Source organism: Mustela erminea, chromosome 4, assembly GCF_009829155.1.
Source record: "Mustela erminea isolate mMusErm1 chromosome 4, mMusErm1.Pri, whole genome shotgun sequence".
Taxonomy (NCBI): Eukaryota; Metazoa; Chordata; class Mammalia; order Carnivora; family Mustelidae; genus Mustela; species Mustela erminea.
This window is the reverse complement of record NC_045617.1, coordinates 40,115,311-40,142,855: the sequence shown is the minus strand read 5'-3', so window position 1 is coordinate 40,142,855 and position 27,545 is coordinate 40,115,311. Positions and strand designations below refer to the sequence as shown.

At 35.6% G+C, this 27,545-nt stretch overlaps 1 protein-coding gene across 4 annotated transcripts in view; it reads right to left on the bottom strand.

The window, feature by feature from the left end:
- Positions 1 to 27,545, bottom strand: part of MAP3K7 (mitogen-activated protein kinase kinase kinase 7) — a 76,525-nt gene that overhangs the window by 38,928 nt on the left and 10,052 nt on the right. For all 4 annotated transcript variants that reach the window (XR_004284850.1, XR_004284851.1, XM_032339040.1 and 1 more), the window contains exons 2-9: positions 22,823 to 22,933; positions 19,674 to 19,739; positions 19,125 to 19,170; positions 17,937 to 18,075; positions 9,117 to 9,241; positions 6,069 to 6,197; positions 4,172 to 4,302; positions 2,298 to 2,379 (exon numbers count right to left, since the gene is read on the bottom strand). Coding sequence is in view for 2 of the 4 variants with exons in the window: in XM_032339040.1 (XP_032194931.1) it covers positions 2,298 to 2,379; positions 4,172 to 4,302; positions 6,069 to 6,197; positions 9,117 to 9,241; positions 17,937 to 18,075; positions 19,125 to 19,170; positions 19,674 to 19,739; positions 22,823 to 22,933 (829 nt within the window). In the remaining 2 variants the exon portion in view is untranslated. The remainder of the gene's footprint in view (positions 1 to 2,297; positions 2,380 to 4,171; positions 4,303 to 6,068; positions 6,198 to 9,116; positions 9,242 to 17,936; positions 18,076 to 19,124; positions 19,171 to 19,673; positions 19,740 to 22,822; positions 22,934 to 27,545) is intronic.

Here is a 27,545-nt window from a genome sequence, read left to right as displayed (position 1 = left end):
CAGGGAGAGTGGAAGAGGGAGAAGCAGGCCTCCTGCCAAGCAGGGCGCCCAACGTGGGGCTGGATCCCAGGACCCCGGGATCATGACCTGAGCCAAACTGCCGACGCAGCTCCTATTAGATATCAAGTAAGGAGTTGGATATAGGAGTATGAGGTTCAGGTCAGGGAGGGAAGGAAATATCAGCAAACAGATGGTATACAGAGCTGTAATACTGGATAAGACTACTGAGGAAACGAGTATAGAGAGATAAGCAAAAGAATATTAATGACTGAGCCCTAGGCATGCTGACATGAATAGGTTGGGAAGATAAAATTACCAGCAAAGGAAACTATCAAGAAAGTGGCCAGAGACAGAAGATGGAAATCCAGGCTAGTATGATATCCAAGAGACCAACTAAAGAAAGTTCTACATAGAAGGAGAAAGTAATGAACTGTGTCAAATGTTGCTGAAAGCCAAAAAAAGATGAGAACTGGGGGCGCTTGGGTGGTGCAGTTGGTTAAGCATCCAACTCTTGGTTTTGGTTCATGTCAGGATCATGAGAAGGAGCCCCAAGTCAGGCTCTGTGCTCTTCAGGGAGTCTGCTTAACATTCTCTCCCCGTCTCCCTCTGCCTTTCCCCCATGCTTATGGATGCACTTGCTCCCTCTCTCCCTCTGAAATAAATAAATCTTAAAAAAATGATGAGAACTGAAAATCATTTCAATTTAGTCATGTGGAGACAAATGGTGACCTTGACAAGAGCAATTCTGGAGTAGTGGTATAATAAAAGCCTCAATAGACTGGGCAATAGAGAATGAGGAGGAATAGAGAAGCTAAGAGGATGCAAATACAGACTATATATGCCCTGGGAATGATTCCAGTAGAAAGGCTGGTGATACAAGGGGCTGAGGGAAGAACTGCTGCAAAGAGCAGATGGGATATAGTGCACAAGTAGACAAGCTTGCCTCTGGTGAGAAGCGTGGAGAGCTCAGCCATAGTAACAAAAAGAACGTAGAGCAGATGGGCACAGATACATAGGTAGGTGGGCAGATGCAGTGGGGGAGCCTCTGGGAGCTATCTTCTGATCATTCCAATTTTTCAAAGAAATAGGCAAATAGGATCAGCTAAAAGTGAGGAGTGAAGAGGAGGTATTTGAAGTTTGAGGAGTGAGGCTAAAGTGTAAAATCAAGTCATCTAGGCAAGAGGAGACAGACTGAACTATAGTACAACTGTCCAGCATCACTCTATCACTAGAGCATTTGAAGACAGTAAACACGTGTTGTCTCTAGCCACATTCAGTTGCACAGTAACAGGCAATGGCAAGCCGAGTGTCAGACTGAACCATTTGTGCTTTAGTCAAACAAGCCTAAGACAAGAAATTATAATAACTATCTGGAAGTAAGTGAAGGGAGAATAAAAGGAAGGATCTAAGAGAACTGTGGCTCAGTGAAAAGATGGAAGGATCAAAGGCCTGAAAGTCACAGTACTTAAACAGGAACAGAGTTTGGAGGTGGTGGTAGAAACAAATAAAGGAGTTTTAGAGAAGTTCACTTTAGAATTCAGAGCAACTTAAAGGTTTTCAGTAAAAATAGAATTTGGGAAAAATATTAAACCAGCTTAAAATAAAGGTAATTATTTTTGAGGTGAAGGAAACATCAGCAAAATTATTTTTCAGTAAAAATAAAATTTTAAGTACAGGATAAATATATGTGTACATATGCACATGTATCTTTTAGTTGTAATTAAATTAATAAGTGCTTAAAATGCCATATATTTTGAAAAGCACAGTTTTTCTAAGTTAGAGACTTATTTCTACTGTCTCTTCTGATGATCACAAACTACAGAACTGACTACTACTTTGTATTTAGAAAACTAAGGAACTTTGAACTAAAAATAAGAGTTCTTAAATAAGAGTTTGTATAGACTCTTCTATAAAGACCAAAAAGAAGAGTGTTCATGATAAAAAACATGCAGTTTTTAAAATTTACAATGATTTCTAATATTATTTGATTTACCCATATCTGTGTAAAAATGATTATTTTTCAAATAAAGAATGACATTCCCAGCAATACAATATACTATCTTTTTATATTTAACTATACAAGAATTCTAAGACTTGGAAGCAAGACTTTAGTAACTCTTTAATCTGGGTACCTTCCTGAAGAATGATGCACCTGGAAATCCAAATTGCAGTCAATCATATGAAATGAAGAAATTAAAATGCAAATGGAGACATCATTCATTGCCTCTTGATTATAATTTCATGGGAACAGAGACAAAAAAAAATCAAGTTATTACTCTTCCGGTCTATCCATTTACCTGTACTGGTAGCAGAGTTGCTCTGTCCTTCATCTGAATACTGACAAGGGTACTGTAATGGCTCATCTGCTCCTGGAAAGTACTATATATGAAAAAGGAAACCAAAATTTAAAATTTCTTTAATACAAAATAAATACTGTAAGAATTAACTTGAAGAATACACATTATTTCCTTGTCCTGGGAGGTGAAAGTGGCGGAGATGGTGCTTTATCTTCCCTATGGCACATACTGAATTTATAGAGGTCTAAACTCAGTATATGCCTTAAGTTTGTGAACTTGCAAAGATGATGATAATGTGCTACTCTTTTAAATTTCAACTGTGATCAATGCTGTGTATGTACTTAAGTAGTATCTATTTTACACAGAGCCTAGATACTCCTCAAGAAAATAGCAATATTTTTCCAGAGAACATATAAAATATAATAGTATCATTCCTCATAATTAGGTAAAATGTACTTATGTTCTCATAGCACCGATACAAACTTTCAAATTGTTAAAATTATTGTCAGTCTGGCAACTGAGTTTGTATGTCAGAAAATAATGGTTAGAATATTTTGAATATCAAAGACAGATTAATGCTGTTCCTCTATAAAATGGAGATACAATATTGGAAATTTTGCTTGTCAAAAATTAAAATTCAGGGGGCGCCTGGGTGGTTCAGTGGGTTAAAGCCTCTGCCTTTGGCTCGGGTCATGATCTTAGCGTCCTGGGATTGAGCCCTGCATGGGGCTCTATGCTCACCAGGGAGCCTGCTTCCCCCCACCTCTCTGCCTGCCTCTCTGCCTACTTGTGATCTCTGTCAAATAAATAAATAAAATCTTAAAACAACAACAACAACAACCTAGAATTCAGGGAAAAAAAGAAAGGTGTTCTTTTCAAATCAGACAAAGTGGATATAAGTACAATTACAATCTGAACAATTTATATATCCCAGTGTTTTAAGGTATCTTACTATGGAAACTAAGTTGTTTTCTTATAAGCACATCTTTAGGGCCTAAAATCCTACATATAGCTGGTACCCACATATGATGGGTTAAACTTTAATCAAATTAGTTCAAGCTTGGTTTGCCTAAATCATTTTCAGTAGAATAAACAAATCTTTGACCATCTAGGAAGTCTACATTTAAGGAGACTGAAAGGTTCTTCTACCGAGCAGAAATTATTCTACTGTTCTAAAATTCAGGCACTTTCATAAGTATGTGAACTTTTAAAGTCAAAGTACCACTTGGGAGATCTGTTAATGTACCAAAAACTAGAGGCCTAAAATTATTCAAATAATTTCAAGTGTCTGCTTATAGACTAAAAAATTTTGATAATCATTTGAAAGGATTCTTCTAAATTAAAAATTTCTATTAAATCCTAGGTGTTTAAGTTTTTAATGGTACAAGAAAAGCTAAAAATATGTAATGAAACACCAAAAGATAAAAATCAATGAAATACATGTGTCTGGGAATACAACCATTATATTGCCTTACATAAATTAGACTGCTTGATGAAGATTTATCCTCAAGAAAATTTCAAATTTAGTCTGTCAAGTATTAGAGTAAGTAAATACCCAAGTCCTGTATAAAGACATCTAATTTAGCTTCTCAGATTACAGATGAGGCAACAGGCCCCCAAACAAACACTAAATTAAGCAGGAGGAAAAAGTTCAGAAATCTAGTTAAGCTACCCTTCCATTATAAAGAACTAGATTTTCCCCCCAAAATAAATCTTCTCCTCTGATTATATGAGTAATAAATGCCCATTCTAACTTGGACAATACAGGAAAGTATAAAGCAGAAAACAGCAATATGTCTTTTCACTTTAAAATCCCAAACTCAGTATATATCAAATTCCCCTAAATCCAAAGCCCCTCAAAAGAAGGATTATACCCGCATCAAGTGAGTCATTATTTTCACAATTTCCTCCATTGAAGGGCGCTGAGAAGGATCTTTAGACCAACAACGAGTCATCAGGCTCTCAATGGGCTTAGGTAAATTTTTGATCAGTGGTGGTCGAGTACCTATAATTGAAAATTAGAAGGGGAGAAAGAATGGATTTACCCAAAGAATGGTGTAAGCTTTTTATATGTACTCCCAATACAGTATTTATTTTATAGATCTTGTAATTTAAGATTTATTTTGGAATAATAAAAGTACATTTTTTAATCTATTAGGTTTACATTATATTTTCATAAAGGGGAAGGTACACCTTTCGCAAAGTTAAATTAAAATTTTTATATGTAGTACAGTAGGAGTAAGACTGAGAAATAATATCTCATTTGTTCTAAACATCGTTATTTTAACAAGTAATAATGGCTTAATGGGTGCTTTGAGGTAATCTTACTTGAACTAGGCAGGTTTTCAGATTCACTATAAAAATTTCAAATGTGTTTGAAAAATCACCTTCCATAACAGAAAAGTCATCAACTATGATGTTATACTCACTGATCTCTAAATGACTCTTTTGTCAGTGCCAGACCTTTCTGGTTGCTGTGAATCACTTCACCAACTGAAAACTGTCAATTTTTGTGTAATTACCAAGATTAATAGAAAGGTCCCTAACTGAAAAAGAGCCTCAAATATAATGAAATCTTTGTAATTTTAACAACAAGTTAGTTCTTTTATTCTGTACTTCCCTGACAGTCAATTATTTACTGACAATTAATAGAAAAACAAAACACACTGTCTTAGTCAATGCTCCAGCTTTCTCTACAATGACATTAAAGGCAGTAAAATGAAAGACAGTACAGGAAACTAAAAAGAACACTTAGGATTACTCATATGATGGTACTGTTTGACAAGTCTATGAATGACCTAGTTAGGCAGGTATTTTTATGATCTGTGGAATAGTGTACTAAAATGCCAATAAAATTTAAATGCCATAATCACAATGATTATAACCAATTGACAGAAATTAAATAATAGAGAATGATATAAAAATAAAAAAGGTTAAGCAATTTCCCTCCATGAAGACTTTATTTTCCCAAATCAAATGTGAAATAACTTGATTAATGAAGAACATGTATTCTAATATCCTCAGTGGTTAGAAACATCACAACTACATGTCTAAAAAAAGCAGGAGGGATAAAGGACACTGAGTTCATAAGTCAATGTAAGTTAAAAATAGGGACACTGGGAATCAGGAAGATCTGGATGGGGATCCCAGCAATACTTTACTAATCTAATGACCCTGAGTAACTTCCTTTTCCTCTCTAAGTCTTGGTTTCTATAAAATCGTATAACTGTTAAATGAAGCAATAACATACTCCCCTTATAAGGATGAATGAGAAGATAAAAAGAAAGCATACGTAAAGCACTTTGTGTTTTGCTTTTATGAATAGCTGAAGTAACAATTCTTATTATTATTCTTTGCTCCCTCAGGAGAAAAGGCTATACCTCCTCAATTACCTTAACCTTGATAAAGATTTTATTTATTTATTTATTTTTAAGTTTTATTTTCTCCACAGAGTCCAATCTGAAGTTTCTCTATCCCCTAGAGAAAGCCAAACTAGGTAGTGGGCTCTGTCTGTCTACTGATGGCCTTTCCTTAATTAGCAGGATCAGCAGACCTCCTCAGCCTTGGGCAAAGGACAGGACCACTCTCAGTACTGCCCTACCTGATTCTGGGGGTGAGAAGGAGGGTTGGAGACTGATGACAGCAAAGTATTCTGGTAACAAAGAATTGGACATTTTAATGTTAGAGATAAATGGTCTTCTTTGGGGTAGATACAATTGTCCAGAAATAAAATATACAAAATATATAAAAGAAAAATTTCTTTTTACGAACCGTTATGAACAGCCCACATGATACGGAAAGCTGGGCCACCAATCTCATCAAAGGGTTTCCGACGTGTTATCACTTCCCAAAGGATAATACCCCAGCTGAAGACATCACATTTTTCACTGTAATTGCTACCTAAAGAAAAAGGTGGTATAATTTCAAGACTCTTTTTCACATGACTTACAGGAACAACTGCTTTCATAAATTTTTAAGAATGAGCGCTATGTACAAAAACAAGAGGATGCTGCATGTATAGCTGAGAAATTACTCTTTCTTAATTTCTTAAGTAACTTACGTCTCTGCAACAAAACATTTATTTATGAACTGAATATTAATGATGCACTAAAAAAATCCACTTTAGAAAGGTGGTCATTTTCTACCTTTTCATGGAGAGCCACACGATTTGTCTTTTATTTATTCACTTTCACTTTCTGTGGGGCAGAGTATAAGACATTTGTACTTTCCTTTCTTTCATTTTTTTTTTTAAAGATTTTATGTATTTATTTCATAGACAGAGATCACAAGTAGGCAAAGAGGCAGGAAGGGAAGTAGGCTCCCTGCCGAGCAGAGAGCCCCATGCGGGGCTCGATCCCACTGGGATCATGACCTGAGCTGAAGGCAGAGGCTTTAACCCACTGAGCAAAGGCACCCCTCCTTTCTTTCATTTTAAGAATTTAATTTCATTCTTAAATTTTCCTACCCCATTCATTACTCTACTATCATAGCAGAAGAAATTTCTAATTAAATGATGAAACTTTCTTTTCAATATCTGGCAAGACAAAATTCTTAATTTGCAAACTTTAAAGTTGTAAGCAGTGAAAATGATGGATAACAAATTTATAGTAAGCAGATTATGCTACAAAATTTATAGGATCATTAAACTGGGCCAATTAGCAAAATAAACAGCAAAAAAACTGCCCAAACCCCTAAAATCCATGTAAGAATGACTATAGTACCACACATGCACTAAGAAGTATACTGTAAGCACTAAAATATTAAAGTCTAATTTGGGTAATAGGGACTGACATCTTTCAGAAATGAAGAAATCACTATAGCCCTACAGTATGAACTTTATTACTCTGAATTATTTCTGGCCTCTGGTATAAGTAAGTCTTTTTGCTCTTCACATTACAGTAATACTATGTGATTTTATCTCACAGAAAAGCATTTTAAATGAATTGTTTCAGGGGTGCCTATATGGCTCAGTCAGTTAAGCTTCTGCCTTCAGCTCAGGTCACAATCCCATGGTCCTGGGATCGAGCCCCAAACAGGGCTCCCTGCTCCATGGAGAGCCTGATTTTCCCTCTCCCTCTGCTTGACATACCCTCTTATCAAACAAATAAATAAAATCTTTTAAAAAATTGTATAGTTTTAAATCAATGTATTCTGTATATGAACTTAAAAACAGGAAGCACTATTTAATTTTGTACAATTTAACATCTGCTGGTTCATTCACTTTTTAACTGAATTTTATGGCAAAACTCAAAAGACCAACTGCACGGCAAATTCTTTCTCTCAGGTGGCTAAAAACAAAGAAACAAACTTTGAATTCATCAAAAATAAAAGACATAAGCCATAATCAGAATCTGATTACTGAACATGTCTGAATTTAATGGACATACTTTCTAACACACAAATCACACATCTTCAGTTCAACTTTTCTCATTTAAAAGATAATTTGATGTTTTCATACAGAAAGGTATTATGAAATTTATGGATTGTTCTTTTAGAATTTGAGTGAAATACAGAGATGTAAAAGAAATTAAACGTCTCATCCTTTACTAGTCTTTCTCAGTATCGTATTTCTACCAAATTACTTGCAATCCTTTTAAGGCATGTTCACTGAGACTGTCAGTTTTAATTGCTAGGAAATCAATACAAAGTACAGCTGATTCTTGTTATTCTTGGTGTTTATGTTCTATAAAGTTTCTGTGAAGACTGGACTAGTGAAAGCTGAGTCATTTGCTCATGGGGGCAATCAGGGTTAGGTTCCCGTGAACCTCCTAATGTCACTGATCAGGATATAACCTTGTTTCATACGGGTTTCTGTTAAAGACACCTTATTTAATATATATGTGAGTTCATTAACATTAACCTCATGGAACAGCACTATAACTCATGTCTGAATAAAGATTAGCTAGCATATTTCTCTGTTAAGACATATCACAGCCTTGTTATACTTAGAACCACTAGAAAGCACTTCAATGCTGCTCTTGGAGGCCATCTTAAACAGCGAAATCACCAACAAAAAGCACATAAAAATGAAAAAAACACAGCACTAAGCAGATCATTAAAATGACACAATATAAGAGCAGAAATCAGAAGGCAGTGTGTTGTCTTGCTACTTAGCTGGGAACATATGTTGGACGACTCAAAATGTTGCCCTGCTCTATACATGCCTGCAAATAACCATGAAAGCACCATGAATACTGATTTTCAGGTTAAAAATAGGCACGTTTTACAGTTGCAATAGGTGGAATATGAACATGAGGCTTGAATGTACATATACTTGAACTTGCATAGGTCACTGCTAGACAACACAAATCTTGCTATGAGATTTAAGATCTAGGGCTGTATTTATTTACTGCCTCTTAGACTTTAATACAGTTGACCTGTGAATACTTGTATGAATTGCAGAGGTCTACTTAAATGTGATTTTTTTTTTTTTTGAGAAATACAGAACTACTATAAATGTAGTTCCCTTACTGTTTTCTTAATAATACTTTCTTTTTTCAGTTTATTTTCATGTAAGAATATAGAATATAATACATACATAAATATGTGTTAAAAGGCTGTTTATTTTGTCACTAATGCTTATGGTCAATAGTTGTCTTTAAGTATTTAAGCTTGGGGGAGTCAAAAGTTACATGTGGATTTCCAACTGCAGAGGATGGTTAGCACCAATAACTTCTATGTTGTTCAAGGGTCAACTGTATATCCTTTCCAGTATGTACTGTGCAGAAATAAAACCACTGAAACAGGGTAAAGCCATAAACACACTCTGCATGTACAGAGAAGGCAGATTATCAATCACGACATGCTTTTGTTATTTACCTTCAAAAACCTCAGGTGCCATCCAAGCAGCACTCCCCTTGTTATTGGTCATATGAGTCTGAATGTCACAGGCTGTACCAAAGTCACAGATTTTTAATACTGTCCCGCCTGCAACCAGCAGCAAGCTGTTTACAAAACAACAAAAACAAAGGTTGTAAGACCAACACTTGATTATCTACAATAAAAGAGGCGGCATTTGTGGTAATAGAAATGGTTAAGCAAAATGTCATCAACTTTTGTCAAACACTTCTTGGTCACTAATAGCTCAATGGTTCAGAGGAATATTAGCAAAAAATAAATTACCTTAACCTAGTTCTCTTAGGGAGACTACTAGATCCACATTTTGATGTCTTCATCTCTATCTTCATAATCTTTCCTGACTATACATCTCTCTGGGCCAAAATAAAATATGGATTTAAAAAAGTTCTAGTAGGTCAACATTATGTGTTCTAAAATGGAAGTAAATGGATATCAATACTTTTGTAAGTCACTTGTCCCCTAAATTCAATTTACCTATTGCAGTGTTTTTCAAGCCAATGGGCTGTAGGTGGAAGTGATGTACTTCCCTTTTAAGCTTGGCCATAAAAATCTCTCACATATATATATTCCTTTTCCTTTCCTCATATGCCATGGAGTGCAGAGGATTTTGAGCTACAAGGAGCCTGGGATCCTGAGCCACTATATGAGAAACTCACTATTTCATTTTGGACTTCACATGAGTGAAAAAAAAAACAAACAAACTTGTATTTTGTAAAACCATGAGATTTCAGAGCTTACCTACTGTTAACAGTGCAACTCTAACTGATATAAGAAACTGGTATAGAAGTGGATGCTGCTATAACAAAAATCTAATATATTTGATATTAGCTTAGCAACAGGCAGCAAGAAAGCTAAAACTGGAAGCTGGAATGATACAGATCCATGTAATGACATGGCAAAACATTTTGTAAAAATTGTCTCCTATGATAATCTGTGGCCTTGAAGGACTGGAAAAGCTGACTGTTTCTAAACTCCAAATAGCAGGAAATAAGACTGACAAAAGCCCTTAAGACTCAATACTGCAACAAAGAACAAATTAAGAGAAAGCACTTCCACCTGAATGTAATAGTTTAATTAAAACGTTCCGTTAAGAAAAGGCAATGTGTATATATACCACATCTTCTTGATCCATTCATCTGTTGATGGACAACAATGGAATACTATGCAGCCATCAAAAGAAATGAAATCTTGCCATTTGCGACAACATGGATGGAACTAGAGCATATCATGCTTAGCGAAATAAGTCAAGCAGAGAAAGACAACTATCATATGATCTCCCTGATATGAGGAAGTGGTGATGCAACATGGGGGCTTAAGTGGGTAGGAGAAGAATCAATGAAACAAGATGGGATTGGGAGGGAGACAAACCATAAGTGACTCTTAATCTCACAAAACAAACTGAGGGTTGCTGGGGGGAGGAGGTTTGGGAGAAGGGGGTGGGATTATGGACATTGGGGAGGGTATGTGCTTTGGTGAGTGCTGTGAAGTGTGTAAACCTGGTGATTCACAGACCTGTACCCCTGGGGATAAAAACATATGTTTATAAAAAATAAAAAATTAAAAAAAAAAAAAAGAAAAGGCAATGTGGCCAGAAATCAAATAAACCAGGTTCAATATTTTGCCTAAGAAAGAATTCTGGTAATAATCACAAGCATATGAAATTGACTGGAACCAGGGTGATCATAAGCCTACTCTTGAGGAAATTAATACTGTCAAATGAACCACAAATTTCTAAATAAGACTTTTGATTATTTTGAGTCTTACAACAATCCTCAGGAACCCAGATTTTCATAACCAGTGTGCAGCTGGGAAATCTGTACAGCTTTGGAGGAGAGTATACACCAATACCCACATCTGGCATGGGATAAAGAATGCACAGGGGGAACCCACAAAAGGGTGAAGCTTAGAAACATGAGCAATGGATAAGGGAGTTCCTTTTCAAGGGCCAAAGGTCTGATCAAGACCTCTCTAACAAATCCAGGGCAGAGGGACCAGACAATGCCAAGACTTCACCCCTAGAGATTAGGAACTACTGTATGCCTCCATGCTTCCCTTTCCCCAGTGGAAAGTTTTACTGATTGTCCCATCTTTTAGTTATTATGTATTAGGTGAATGGGGAGAGAGAGAAGTGACAGACAACTTGTCCTTTCAATTCATTTGTTTCCAAACTATGGAAGGCCACATCCAGACCAGGTGGAGGACTGCATGTCATCCTGAGCTGTTCACCGGATGGTGAACTGGATGGTGACTGTTAGAGACTTTGGGACGTTTAACTGGCAAAGAGCCGTGAGTGGTTCTAACCGGTGGTTAGAGCAGTAAATACTCCGGGTGACTGGGACTGGCCATCGCTCATAAAAGCCATCCCCTTCTTCCTCTGGGGCATACAAGACATTTCCCAACTTCTACTGTAGGTAATTATACCTAAGACTGGGTTGTGGCCACTGATACGTAGGTAGTGGGAGGGTCACTTCCAGACCTTGTTCAAAAAACCTCTCATATGGGATCTCCATTCTGTTTATCTGCTGGCTGAATGCTTAAGTTCCCAAAGTCCTGGATGACGGCAGAAGTACAAAACGGAGGGAGCTTAACTGGGTCCTTGAATGATAATATGGAAGATCATTTGCCAAACAGGAACCCCTCTTTTGGATTTCACATGCATGAGCAATAAATTTCTCTTGTGATAAGCCCAGTATTAGCTACAGAAGCTGGTTTTAACTAATATTCCTAGCTATTAGGATTCCTTTAAAGAAACTGATACTCAGTTTTAGGTTGTTTTATATCCCAATGTAACTTATTATTCCTATAAAAACTGAAATCAATATAAAGCATTTTAAAAGTGTAAAAGAACTATGAAAGTAAAAGACAGTTTTATTACCTTACCCAAAAGTTAAACATTTAAATGTGTAAAACACTCCCTATATCATTACCTAAAAAGCTGAAAGTCATGTGTAAACAAGTAGAAGTAATTCTACTTGTTTTCTATAAAGAAATAATTCTTTATTTTGAATCCCTTTCAACCACCTTCTCTTACACACAAAAGATTTTTTGTTTTACATAGCCAACATTTATTTTAATTTATTTTTACTTATTTTGTTTCACCATTCCTTCTTGAATCTTATACTTGTCCTACATAACCATTTTCTTTCTATCCCAACTACCTTCAATTAAGGTCCATTTATAGTGAATTCCTCAGGTTTTGTTTCAAAACATCTTTAACTCCCACCCTTCTCCTTAGAAAGTTAATTTAGGGCAGGTACACTATTTTCTCCCAGCTCTGTGAAGTTATGATTCCAGTTTTCCAGATTTTACTAATGGTGCTGGAAACTGTACTTCAGTCTGTCAATACTTTGTAGGTAATCCTTTTCTGATCAGCTGATTTAAAAATCTCCCTTTTGTTTTTGCTCTTCTGTAGCTTCACTAAGGTGTGTCAGAGGGTAGACTTCATTTATCCTGTTTAGAAATCATACCTTTGTCCAGAAAATTCCTGGCCAATCTCTCTCTTTTTAAAAATATTTCATTTATTTACTTGGCAGAGAGAGAGAGAGGTCACAAGTAGGCAGAGAGGCAGGGAGAGAGAGAGAGGAAAGCAGGCTCCTTGCTGAACAGAGAGCCTGATGCAGGGCTCGATCCCAGGACCCTGAGATCATGACCTGAGCTGAAGGCAGAGGCCTAACCTATTGAACCATCCAGGTGCCTGTAATCTGAGTCATAAACTCTCTCCATCCTATTTTCTTTTACTGGAGTTCTGTGCTGTTAGTCCTGTCTTTCCTTTCCCTGTGTTCCTTAACCTATTGTTTTTCTCATTTATTTATTTGTTTGTGTTGCATTCTGGGTAGTTACAGATATATCTCACAGCTCCCCAATTGTCTTGTCACCTATTTCAGATCTGCTAGTTTAAATTTTTAATTATTCTTAAATGTATTTTGTTCTTTTGGTCATTTTGTATAGTTTAGTCCTTGCACACTTTAATTCCTTTTTGGGGGTAAATTATATAAGCATATTTACTTTATATTTCATATTGATAATTCCAAATATCTGGAGTCTTAATATTTGAGGGCTTACTTCTGCTTTCTGTTATTTCTGCTAACTTTTACCCAAGGTAACTTGGACCCTTATGGATGTGGTAATTTTTACTGTGGCTTCATATCTGATCAATTTTAATCTGGAATAATTAAAATCTGGACTGAAAACATAGGACTTTATTTTTAAATTTTTATTATTTTTAAAAAGATTTTAATTATTTATTCGTCAGAGATATATATATATATATATAGAGAGAGAGAGAGAGAGAGAGAGAGGCAGAGGGAGAAGCAAGCTCCCCACTGAGCAGGGAGCCTGACGCAGCACTCGCTCTCAGGACCATGAGATCATGACCTGAACCAAAGGCAGATGCTTAAACGTCCGAGCCACCCAGGCGCCCCAAAACATAGGACTTTAAAATGGAGTTTCACTTACTACTAGATGCCATGGGACACTACCAATCCCAAAAAACGTTTAATCTATTTTGTTGGGATTTTCCTGGATTGTGCAAGCAGAGCAAATTCAACTCGCAACAACATATGGGGAGACCTCTGTTAAGAAATAAATGTTTGCCTAGTCAGAAAACTGGTATTTTTTCTAGCCCACTTTTAAGTTGTTCCCTCCAGGGATCCTAAATTTATGGAGATCTCAGTTCTGCTACTTCATCTGGTGCAGAACACAGGACCTACCTCAATTACACAAGAGCCATTAACACCAGGGCTTTACATTTTTGATAATGACAGCTCACAAAAAGTCTTTAGCTTCCATGCTTGGATTAAATTCTCTCAGGATTGAAAATGGAAAATGCTTTCCATTTTTTGCCCTGATGATTTCTCTTTTCTTATAAGGTCACCTATACATGTAAAAGGATATTTGTTGTCATACACATTTATCTCTGGGTGTTTGTTGGAGGATGGATTTTTAATTGATCTGGTTCGCCATACTCTGGAGTGTCAAAATTCTTATCATGTGAGCATAAGAATCAAAGCCACATTTCTATACAATCTCTATCAGCACACACAGGTTGTTAGGATTTAAATGCATAGATACCGTGGCTTAACTTTATGTGGTTTTCAAACCAGGGTATGAAACCTTGCCATTATATCAGTGTATGCCAGGATAAGTGACAGGGAGCCTACAAAGCCTTAGGTTAAAGCTAGCACTTCTCCATGGACCAGTTTTAAGTATTTTTACTCAGTTTTAAGTATTTTTAACATCCTAACATTGACTTTAAAACAAATTACATAATATATGCAGGTGAAGTAAAATGTGCATGCAAAATTCCTAAAGAAGGGTTATTTGGGCTCTATCCCTAGTCTTAGAATGGCTGAGGTTACATAATATCACAACTTTGTTCTGAGGGGTAGGAAAGTTGAGAAGCACCAACTTAGGGCATTAAAAACTATGCAGAATCTCAAAACATTAAAAGACTGAGTAGCACTCTGTTTTCTAAAAAGAGCTCTACAAATCAAGTCTTCTGAGTCTAAGATTGTTTATAAGACCAAGAATAGTTTCAAGTACTTACTTAAGAGATAACAAGAATATTATTTCTCTGTTAAAAATGAGGCTAAAAAATAAAGAAGTAAATATTTGAATACAGTGATATGAAAAGATGTCCATGTAAGTGAAAAAAGCAACATTACATACAGTATAACCCATACATTGTTAAAAAAACAGAACAGTGGTTACCTTTGAGGAACAGGAGGCAGGAAAGACTTGCTTTATATTTTTCTAACTATTTGAATTTGTTTTTAATCACAAACATGTATTATTTGAGAATAACAACATATAATTTAAAGAAAAAAGTAAAATAGCCTCTAAGGAAGAAGGAAAAAAATGGTCCTTATTTTAAATGTCTTTATTTTTAAGATACTTCTAAAAATGTTCAAACCCAAAACCATTCTTATGCTTTGAATGTGTCTGTGGGAGGAACATAACTCTTATTATGCTTAGAATAATTTAATGAAAGATTTCCAGAAAAATTCCTGAATTTAAGATTCTGATTTTCCTAGGTGCTATATTACCCAAGTATATTCACCAAGTAGTATACCTAGGTTTTCCTCTTGATGACAAACAGAAATAAAGATAAGTTGTACCATCACACTGTAGTAATATTCAATAGCAGTATATGGAGTCCATTGAAATTACAATTTTTATATATTCTTTATATATAATTTTCATATTAAAATTCTAACTGGAGGGGTGCCTGGGTGGCTCAGTGGGTTAAAGCCTCTGCCTTCGACTCAGGTCATGATCCCAGGGTCCTGGGATCGAGCCCCATGTCGGGCTCTCTGCTCCGCAGGGAGCCTGCTTCCTCCCCTCTCTCTGCCTGCCTCTCTGCCTACTTGTGATTTCTCTCTCTGTCAAATAAATAAAAATCTTTAAAAAAAATAAATAAAATTCTAACTGGAGAGATTATTTAGAAATTAGTTTCTTTTTAGTCCAACGACTGATAAACCAGATAAACTGCTATACACATTTCCATAATGTCACAAATACTCCTATAGTAACTGAAGTGGAAAGAATGCTAAATGCAATTTCCCTTTATATGCACATCAACAAAAAACTTCCTGTTTCACTGTTCTTGTTCCAGCTCTAACTACTCTTTACCCAGCAAAAGAACAATAACTGGTTTTCCTTGTTTCATCTTGATAGATTCAATTTTTTCTGAATTACATATTACATTATTACATTATTATTATTATTTTAATTAGTACTCCTTCACTAAGATTTTAATATGTTACTAGCCATGAGCATGATATTCAAGGCTCACTGAAATATGCACCTAAATGTTCTCTGTAGGCTTACATTCACACAGTTGGGATAAAAAACACACTTTTATTTCTGAAGTACATGCGAACGAACCTGCAAAAGATGAATAAAACAGGGCACAAATTGACATTATATAAAATACCTAACCAAATCATCAGGTCCTTCTTTATATGCCATTCAGAGGAATTCTTCCTGACCAAAGAATCCACAGGTTTTCCAGTGACAATAACATAGTACATGTGTTTGTATATACAATTTCATATGAAAACACAGCCATTTCAAAGAACCTTCTTCCCAGTACATTCTGAAAAATCAGTTCTAACTCTAAAGCCCAGTTTGTATACGGATGTCCCAAAGATAATCTGAAATACTACAGGATGAGCGCACACATAAGGATGCCCAAGAGGTATGCATGACCTAAGCCAGACTTCCTGTAAATATACTGATGGTATTTATTAGCAGAAGTTAGAGGCCCTATCTACAAATGATTTTAGCAGGACATAATTGGTCTAAGTAGGTTCGGTAAATACATCTAATATTTATGGATTTATGGAATATGGGTAGATGGAGAATGAAGGTAGTTATTTTAGTTGTAAAATTATGGAATAGAAAAGATGTTGGAAAACTCAAAAGACTTCCTTTTGTGAGATATTTTCATGTATATTGTTTAGAAACAGTTATTTCAAACCTGAAATGTGACCTAATGCAGAAGAAAAGGGATACTTTTGAAGAGTTCCATCTGATAGTTTCTGGATCTTTCAGAAAAAGATGCTATGTACCTGATGTTTGCCTATATCTTTTGAATCATTAGTCAATTTGTTGCTGGATAGGAGCTATGATTCTCATTAATTTGTTTTGATAATTCAGCTATGTGTTAATTAAGAGGAGCAAAAGAGGACTCACGCTTCATAAAAAAGAAAGAAAGACAAAGTGGTTTCTTCTTCACTATTCAAGATAGGCAGCTAAGGCAATAGCCTCAAGGAGTCAAGTTAAAAAAATGTATGTCATGAATCTGGGTCTTAAACATTATTTGACCAGGGACCTGGGGCAAGAGAAATCAGTTTAAGTCTGAGAGTAGAAATAAGGTACACTAGTGAGAACAGTCATTCCAAGAGCCGAAACCTATGTAGAACGTATCAGATCAGACATGAGAGTGACAAGTTGTACCCAGAAGGGACACGTTAAAGCTACCTGTATCAAGAGAATCCAATATTTGAGACTGATTTCCTAGGGGAAACCTCTTACACGGGGACTGATGTGGTGGCAGGGGGAGTGGTAAGAGAGAGAATGGAATGTGGACTTCTTTTTAACTCTGTCACAAGTGGATAAAGAAGAAAAAAAAAAATCTGAGAGAAAAGGGGACAACCCACATGTGTGTTTTCTTTAATGGAGTACCTATGCAAACAAAAAAAAAAAACCCTAAAGTTTTAGCCTTCTAAAGTACTTATTTAGGGAGTTTTAAATTCTTTCAAAGTCCTAGGATACTTAATATGAAGAAATCCAGAATATTTTCATTTTCTACCCAGAAGCCAGAAATGTCCTTTTGCCTTCCTCTAAAATGGCAAATAATAACCACTCTGTAAATTTTTGCAGAATGTCCACTACATGTGGACATTGTACTAGCTATTAGGAATACAGTGGGGAATAAGACAAACTTGTCTTTGCTTTTATGGAACTGTCTGGGGGCAACAATATATAGAGCAGGCACAAAATAAGATTTATAGGCTAACCAACTGTAGAAGTATGCTAATCTACAGCAAGAAATATTAAAATAAAAATCTGATGAAGATTTAAATCCTAGTAAAGACAACATTTTAAAAGGCAAACTTAGAGAAATGACTAAATAATGAAGGTGAGTTAAAAATAAACACTCTCAAACCAAGCCAAAAAGGAAGAGAAAAGATCAAGTCAGGTGCAACAATTAGCTTGAATTAGGAAGTGGGTGGAGGGCTGGGTGGTAGAGACAGACACCACACTATTAGAACTTACTTTGGTGGTTTCAGGTCCCTGTGAATTAGAGCTTTGGGTTGCATGCTGTGAAGATAAGCCACTCCTTGGGAACACTGTAAACACCAACTCATTGCATGGGCAGCAGTGTAATATGGCAATGGTTCAGCACCATGCAGCACTGCAAAAGAAAGGCACAAACTAAAAAGAACTTTATTGCATATAAAAAAAGACAAGGTGAATGCGAGCACTATTGGAATACATGACTGGGTAATTTTCTACTCATGCTCCCATCACTTCTGCTTTTAATTCTTTTCTAAATACAAAGATGGAAATATCTAATAATTTCAAATGGGTAACTATCACATAAGCACCTACAATGTAATAGTACTTCTATTAAATGTTATACCTACACTCGAGCAAAATTAATACGCATCATCACACTTTTCCACACTGACAGTCTTTCACACAATAATGTGACTTACAAGCAATGTGATGGCATACTACTGTAAGAGAAGTACAGAGAAGTAGTACAAAAAGAAAACAATGTGTGTCAAGATACTTAAAATTATGCTTTCTACAATAGCTAAAAACTAGAAATAGTTCAACCAAGTAAGACAATGGAGTATTAGAGATACCCATCAACAATGAACACATGGGCAGTGAATATAAGTAAAAATTTAAATAAAATGGTAATTAAAAAAGTACAACCATTTATTTTATACAATTGCAACAATTTATATACTTACTATATGGTTGGTGTTTCTTAAGAGTGAAATAGTTATCTCAGTTCTGTAAATATAACTAAATGACCTAGTTTCTTTGTTATAATTAAAATGTTTTCTGAAGTTTTCACAATTTCATTTTTTGTAAAGAGAGCAAATTAAGAGGAATGAAATGGAAGAAAGTATGCTTAAAGAGTTCTCAAATGAGGAGGCTCAAAGCTAAGAGAGGACAAAAAGAAAAACATTAAAAGTATGAAGATATTTTAAAATCTATTTAAAAAGCAAATTTTACTTGACTTAAATGCTTTTAACATTATGAAAAGTACCATCAATTGAAAAGATTGATAGATTTCTAAATTTCACATACTAGCAGATTTATTTTTAATTACCTCCTTTTGAGATTTTGAAGGTAAGCTATAAAGAACATTAAGTAACTAACAGTGTATATGAAAAGCTTTTCAATGATTTTACTCTATTAGATAAAGGCAGGTCTAATGACACTCACCATTATATAAAGAGCCCCCTTCAGCATATTCCATCACAAGACATACCTAAAAGAAACACATGTCAGTATAATTAACCGCAGGGCTATAACATCTTAGATGACTTGAGAGAGAACTGAGTTCAATCTTTAATTTTACAAACGCACAAGAAATTATTCCTTTGATTTCTGCTATGTGAAAGGTACTAATGGGAAAAAGAAGGGGATCTATGATCTAAGGCCTTGTCTTGTAGGGGCCCACTGTTCAAGAATGCAGGTGTGTGTAAAAAGATAATTGCCCAAACTCTGAAAGCTTTCTCCAGTGCTGAGTAGATGCTGGCACAGAACATCATGATCCTCATAAGATGAGGTTAGTGGGTAAGACCACCCAAGATAACTCTTGCAATATACTGTGTTGCTAACAGACTACAAACAAATACATAAAAGGTAATTTTTACACTTTTAATTTAAGAAAAAATAACAAATCAAAATAGCTTCATAAACTACACACCTGCGAACATTTACTATGTCAATGCTTACAGACAGGTGACAATGAAAAAGCGACAAACTTACTGGATTCAAGCAGGCTCCATATAGCTTTACAATATTAGGATGATTCACACGGGATAACTGTCGAAGCTGTAACAAATTAAGGTTTCTTTTAAAAGATGCTAATTTTTGAGGAATTGATTACATTATGTCATTACAATTTTAGGGTATATAAAACATTAGTTTAATCATTTAACAATCATTATTCACTATGTAGCAGGTGCTGTGTCATAAAATGCCTGCCCACAATGGAAAAGATTTCCTGCCCTGGAGCTCTCGCACTTTACTTGGGAGACAGACATGTAAACGAGTAACTAAGGCAAAATGCAAAGTGCTATTAACAGGAGTATGAACAAGCCATGATAAGTACAAGTAAGAAAAAATAAACTTTAACAAGAAATGTTAGTACACCAACCCAGAAAGGGCAGTGAGCTTAGTTATCCAAGGCAAATGAAGCTATGTCACCATCACCACCTTCAGAGTTATGGCTGCATAGCCTACCTCACTCTGTGCCAGGTCCTGGTGGGCATTTAACAGATACTATGTAATTCTCACAACTCTGCAAGGTAGGTATTGTCATTTCTGCCTATAAGAAAAGAGACCTCTGGGGCGCCTGGGTAGCTCAGTCAGTTAAGTGGCTGCCTTTAGCTCAGGTCACGATCCCAGCGTCCTGGGATTGAGCCCCATCTCAGCCTCCTGCTCAGCAGCGAGCCTGCTTCTCCCTCTCCAGCTCCCTCTGCTTATGTTCCCTGTTATTTGTTATAAATAAATAAAATCTTAAAAAAAAGAAAAGAGACCTTTAAGATAAAGTTCAGACAGGGCTAAGGGAGAGGTTAAATAACCTATTGCTACTGTCAGGGTTTCAACTTTGGTTCACCCAACTTAAAATCTGTACTCTTTCTGCGTATGTGTACGGTCTTCTTCCTTCTCCCATCTCTTGAATTAATCGCATCCTCTCCATTCCCACTACCACTGCCTTAGTAATTCCATGAATTGCTGCAGTAATCACTATGGTATTTTCCTAGCTGTTCTCCCTACTTCCTAATGATAGTACCAGGTACCTATGCAAATAATCTTCCCCAATCCAATGAATCACACTGAGGTCAGTGAGAGGTTTGGCTGTACTGTTTCTCTTGCTCTACACCCCAAACTTCTATTAATGTGTCCCCCCAAACTGCACTTACTCTTCCTTCTCCTCTCTTTTCTGTCTTTTCCCCTCTCTCTTTTCTATTATCCACACTATACAGCTGGCTCATATGAAGGTTAACCTTTTTACCAAATGTCACCAGAAAGCTCTATTTCTCTATAGTCAACACTTGTGTATTTTCAGTCCTAACATAAAAATTACTATTTATTATATTCATTTATTATACAAAAATATATTTATTGTATTTCATCTTCTAAAGGTTTAGCACTTAGCTTCGGATAGCACATTATTTAAGAATTTCTTTCTTTCTTTTTTTAAGATTTTATTTTATTTATTTGTCAGAGAGAGAGACAGCACAAGCAGTGGGAGAAGCAGGCAAAGGGAGACGCAAGCAGGCTCCCCACTGGGCAGGGAGCCCAATGTGGGACTTGATCCCAGGACCCTGAGATCTGACCTGAGCCGAAGGCAAACATTTAACCAACTAAGCCACCCAGGTGTCCCTTAAGCATTTATTTCTGCTCCTTCCCCAAATCCTACCAAGATATTACAGACATTTTTTCAAGGCACAAATTCAGAAGGATTAAGAGAATGTCAAATGAGGAAACAGCACGCTTCTGAAAGCTATAAAGCAAATGACTAGCAGTAACCGACACAGCAAACCTAAAAAAAAAAATGAGAAAAAGTGAACAGAAATGAGATTAATTTCATAAAACCTACAGAGGGTTGGACCGGTGGTACTACCAGGAATCTATGCAAATAAGCCAACAAAGGAACGAGAGATTAGTTCAAAGGCAGACCAGATTCTCTCCTTTCCTGACTTCAGTTTAGTGACTGACTGCCTCTTTATCATCACAATGATTAGAGTCCCTGGATTGGGGGACACAAACCAAACTAAGGGATGAGCTCAAAGTAGTTGCCTCTGATAAGCAAAAAACTTGACTGGAAGAGGTCTGGGTATTAAAAAGTTTTAAAAATAAGACTATGTGGAGAACTATTTGACAATCTGAATTACCTGTATGTATAACCTTGATAAAATTTTTTTTATCCAACTTATTATAATGTTTTGACTCCTAATTCCTAGCATTTAACACATATGCTCTTAGCTAGTTTTGTGAAAGTGCCAATGCGCTTTTAGACTTTATCTCAACCATAAACAAAAATCATGAATAAGGCAATGCTGAGGCCACTCTTGGAGCATACTACTAGAGATCACCTTCTCTTCCTGAGGACCCCAAATTATCAACATTTCTCAACTCATTCAATTAATTACAAAAATCCCCTTCATTGTATCCCAACTAAATTTTCATTCTCTATATTATATGTTTAAAAATATCATAAAGTATATTTGCAAATTATAATTAAATATAACCACAGACATAAATTCAGAAAGGTTTATAAGGTAAAGACCACTTATCCACTGGCCAATGAGGGAAAAAACCCCACTAATTTAAGGAACTACTGTGATCTAATATACAAAATAGTTCAAAATTAATAAAGAATAAATCTGATAATACAATTACTATTGATTATTAAATTCATGATTACTGAATTCTTGATCACTGAATCTGTAAGAGAACAGAGTTGTAGATTTTCATGCTAAATGAGAAAAAAAATCAAATTTGAAATTATTTCCCTGTAAAGTGATCTCATTTGAATTTCTAAAAATATTCAGTCAATAATGAATGCATAAAATTTCCCTTAATTTTAGATAATGGGATAGAATACCATTTCTATTCTAAAATTTAAATCCTATGCCTTGAAATAGATCTGAATTACACAGATGATCTGTTATTTTAATTCAGGGATGAATTCATTTATGTGGTTAACAGTCTTTTCCCCCCAATTTTTAATTAGAATTAAGAGTATGAATGAAAAATGTTTCTACAGCATTATCTTTGGTTCAACCAAATTGCTAAGGTTTAAGTATATGGGGAAATGACAACTGGGAAATAACTTTTTCATAATATTAAATTCACAGAGTATCTCTGGTAAAGAATTATACATTAGAAAAAACATTTCAACTTACCTCTACAATAAAAGCTTTCCTCTCAGATTCACTTTCTATTTGTTTAATAGCAACATCTTTTGCTCTCCACTTAGCTTTGCAAACCACTCCAAAGGCTCCTCTTCCAACAACCTGAGTTAAAACAAAACAAAAAACAAACACCCATGAGAATCAGAAATAAATAGACTCAGCCCAACATAGAACACTGAAGCCAACTTGAAAGACTTATTAAAAGATTTAGAAATCATCACTATCTGGATTTGCCACTGAGCAAATACAGTGTTTCATTAAAGTGAGGAAATAAAGAAATGAACTTATCTCTTGTCTCTGAAAGTTTATAGTCTAGACAGCTCTTCATTGTCAGGTAAAACCAAACAACAAACAACAAAGATCCCTGGAGCAAGAAAACAAATTAAAACTGGCAAGATGAATGAGAGGACAGAAAGACTACGTTTGCTAAAATAAATATAAAAAGCAAGAATGTACAATCAATGTTTTTAAGCTATCATATTAATGAAATAGCTTTTGTATAGTTCAGTAGGGGTATGAAACAGACGTGAAAGGATAAAAATACAGATGATTAAACACTGGGACTGCAAAGACAAACGAAACAAGGTATTACCTATACAAGAGACATACTTTTCAAGAGAAAGAAATGAACTACTAATTGATACATGCTATAATGTGAATGGACCTCAAACACACTATACTAAGTGAAAGAAGCTGGACACAAGAAACCACATCCTGTATGATTCCGTTGACATGAAATGTCCAGAAAAGGCTAATTCATAGAGATAAAAAGTGGATCAGTGGTTATTTGGAACTGACTGTGAAAACTGGGATTAACTGTAAAGTAGTAGAATGAATATTACCAAAGGGATGAAAATGTATGAAAACTGATTTATGGTGACAGTTCCATAACTTGGCAAATTTGTACAAATGACTAATAGTTCAAATGGGTGAATTTTATGATATGTAAAATATCCCGTTAAAGTTATTTTTGAAAGTTATAAAAGAAAGATTGGCTATGTATTGTATTACTGTTGACAACTAAGTGATGGGTACCTCATGGGTTCACTGCTGTCTCACACTACGCTTTCTACTTTCACAAATGTTTGAAATTTGCTGTAATATAAAATCAACAAAAGAACAGCTTTTTATCCTTGTAAATCAAAACCGTTAGAGTTTTATCACTGTAAAGGATCTTAGTTAAGTGTCATCTACTCCAATTTTTCAGTTCCCAATGTATCTAAGTACTTCGTATCAATGCTTTCTCCTTAAGTGAAATATCTACCTCTGTACATCTCTCATTTATGATGCACTTTCTATAATGCTTTACTTACATTACCCCACTTACACAACCATAGGAGACAGGTACTAATGCTATTGTTATTTTACAGATAAAGTACCTAGTTTTAAAGAAGGAAACTAACTTGCCCAAGGCTATATTCCTTCGTAAAGAGCAAGTGCGGTTTGATGCCAGAGAGTTTAACACCAGAATGTTAATATACACACATATATCTCTATTCTATGTCAGAAAACTACCAGTTATCTTTCCTTAGAGGAGTTTTTACTTTAGACAAACTTTCAAGCACAAATCCCTGGGTACAAAGCTCTTCTGTAACAAAGCTGGCTATAGCTAGGGTGATTAGGTAATTTATTATTTATATCAGAACTCTTTTTAGAGTAAGAAGAAAGTGCTAGTAATTACCAGGACGGTGGCTGTAAACTGGGATATATGGCCACTCTAGTCATAGCTCAAATTCTATTTCATATGTTACACAAAGCAGTATAGACATTTTTCATGTTAAATAATATATAAAACTACCCAAATGGTTAAACCATGGGCCATTTATTGAACGTTCACCATGTGCCAGGTACTAGCCTATGCGCTTTTCATGCATTCTCCTCTATTCTCACATTCTTCTCTATTTTATCTTGTCATCTCTAAGTATTTTTTTAAGTTTTTAGTTTTAATTCCAGAATAGTTAACAGACAGTGTTATATTAGTTTTAGGTGTACAATATAGTGCTGCATACATTATTCAGTGCTTATCATAGTAAGTATACTCTTATACTCTTATACTTACCATGATAAGTATGTAAGTATACTTATCATGGTAAGTATACATTATTCAGTGCTTATCATGGTAAGTATACTCTTTAATCCCTGTTACCTATTTCACCCATTCCCCCTTCCACCCCCCTTTAGTAACCATCCATTTGTTCTCTATAGTTAAGAGTCTGTTTCTTGGTTTGTCTTTTTATTTTTCCTTGGTCCTTCTGTTTTATTTCTTAAATTCCACATATGAGTGAAACCATATGGTATTTGTCTCTGACTGATTAGCTTGGCATAATACTTTCTGGCTATATCCAGGTTGTTGCAAATGGCAAGACTTCATTCTTTTTTTTTGGCTGAAAATGTTCCTGTTGCATTCATGTGCGTGTGTACATATCCACACCACATCATCTTTATCCATTTGTCAATGGACACTTAGGCTACTTCCATATCTTGACTATTGTAAATAATGCTGCAATAAACCTGGGGGCGGCATGTATCCCTTTAGTGTTTTCATATTTTTTTGGGTAAATACCTGGTAATGCAATTACTAGATCACAGGGTAGTTCTTTCTTTCTTTTCTTTTCTTCTTTTTTTTTTTTTTAACTTTTTAAAGAACTTCTATACTGTTTTCCATAATGGCTATACCAGTCTGCATTCCCATCAACACCACACGAGGGTTCCTTTCTCTCCACATCCTTACCAACACGTGCTGTTTCTTGCTGTTTTTGATTTTAGCCACTCTGACAGATGTGAGGTGATATATCATTATAGTTTTGAACTGTAATTCTCTGATGATGAGTGATGATATTTTCACATGTCTGGCCATCTATATGTCCTCTTTGGAGAAATGTCTGTTTGTGTATTTGGCCCACTTTTTAATTGGGTTGTTTTTGGGTGTTGAGTTATATCTCTTGTCAGAGAAAGAAACCAACATCAATCATTGCACTAGTCATCCAGTTACTTTAACATGAACAGGTATTGGCTAAACCTGGCACCATCAGAGTAAAGGAAAGAGCAGATCTCGGCTCTAAAAACCAACAGACTTGAGTTTGAATACAGGTCCTGTCTACATACTAGCTATTAATGCTGGGGAGATTAACATCTCTGCACTTCTGTTTTCTCAACAGTAAAAGGGAGATGCTTACAGTGTCCTCAGTGATACTACAGGGTTCTTAAAAAGCCAAACCCATGCATTTTCTTAAATCCTACAGAAGACTAAAGTGCTTAGAGTTAGGTATGAATCAGTGTAAGAAGTGATACTACTCATTTGTCTCACAATTAGCTATGATGGACAGCAAAAAAGGTCCTGAAAGAAATTTCAACTTTATGGCAACATTAGGCTAAGAAGGTATGGATAGAGACCAGATTATTAATATTACTACGAAATAATGATTATGAATTTAAAATATTCTTCAACCGTGTATTTAAAAATACCTCAAAGCAACTGGTACTTAGTAAGTCTCCTCCTGTTTCATTTTCCTATTCTCAGGAATACCCATGCAGGAATTCCAAACATTACATTTGTGGATTATTCACTTGTCACAAAAACTGTTAGGTGTATGACTAGTTGTGAAGCAAAAGTGCCATCTAGTGCTGAGATAATGGCTGAATCTTGAGTTTTCAACTTAAAATCATGGGAACATAATTTGAACAAAAAAGGACATGATAAACTTTCTTCCATTTGCTAAAGAAACTAATTTCTGGGAACACTGAAATATAAAACAGGCATATTCTATTAAGATGAGAGCCCATGGCTTATTAAAAAAGCCTCCACTCATGTTAGGGCCATAAGATACTTCACATATACAGTGAAACATATACAAAATGATAGTAAAGAAAGTATAAGATGCCTAAGGTTGTATACATAAACTGAAAATCATGATCAAAAAAATAATTGCTATGAATTTGAAGGAGTGACGTTAGAAGCACAGAATCAATGCTTAAAAAATTAAATTTCTGCGTATCAAATGATTCTGATCACCATTTCCAATGAACAAAGAGGACTTTCTCCATACCACCAAGCAATGCTCAGATACCAGCTGGGTATCTTATAATTCAGTTCAATTCTGACACTATCTACCGGGACATAGCATCAGATCCTGCAGGTTAAGGGCTCCAGTCTACAAACCTGCCCCTTCCTCCCACAACTTCAGATGCCAGTCACAAGTCCAGGTGTCACTTGTGCTTCTGACCATGGCTACAGACTGGAGGTTCCAATTGCTCCCTCCTTGGGTTCACTTAATTTGCTAGAGTGGCTCACAAAACTTTAACATTTTACTTACTAGATTACCAGTTTATTATAAAAGGATATAACTCAGAAACCACCAGATGGAAGAGAACCACAGGGTAAGGTATCTGGAAAGGGTAGAGGATTTCCATGACCTCTTCAGGAAAGCCACTCTCCTAGCACCTCTATGTGTTCACCAACCTGGAAGTTCTCCAAACACTGTTCTTTTGGGTTTTTATAGAGGCCTCATAAGATAGGTATGATCGATTAATCTTTGGTTATTGGCAAGTGGTCTGACCTCCAGCCCTTCTCCTTTTTTCTCCTCTCCCCTCCTTGAAGGTCAGGGGGATGGCAATGAAATTTCCACCCTTCTAATCACAAAGTAGCTTCTCCTTGCACCAACCCCCATCCTTTGGTAGTGTTCAAAGTAGCCTCATTAACATACCAACATACCAC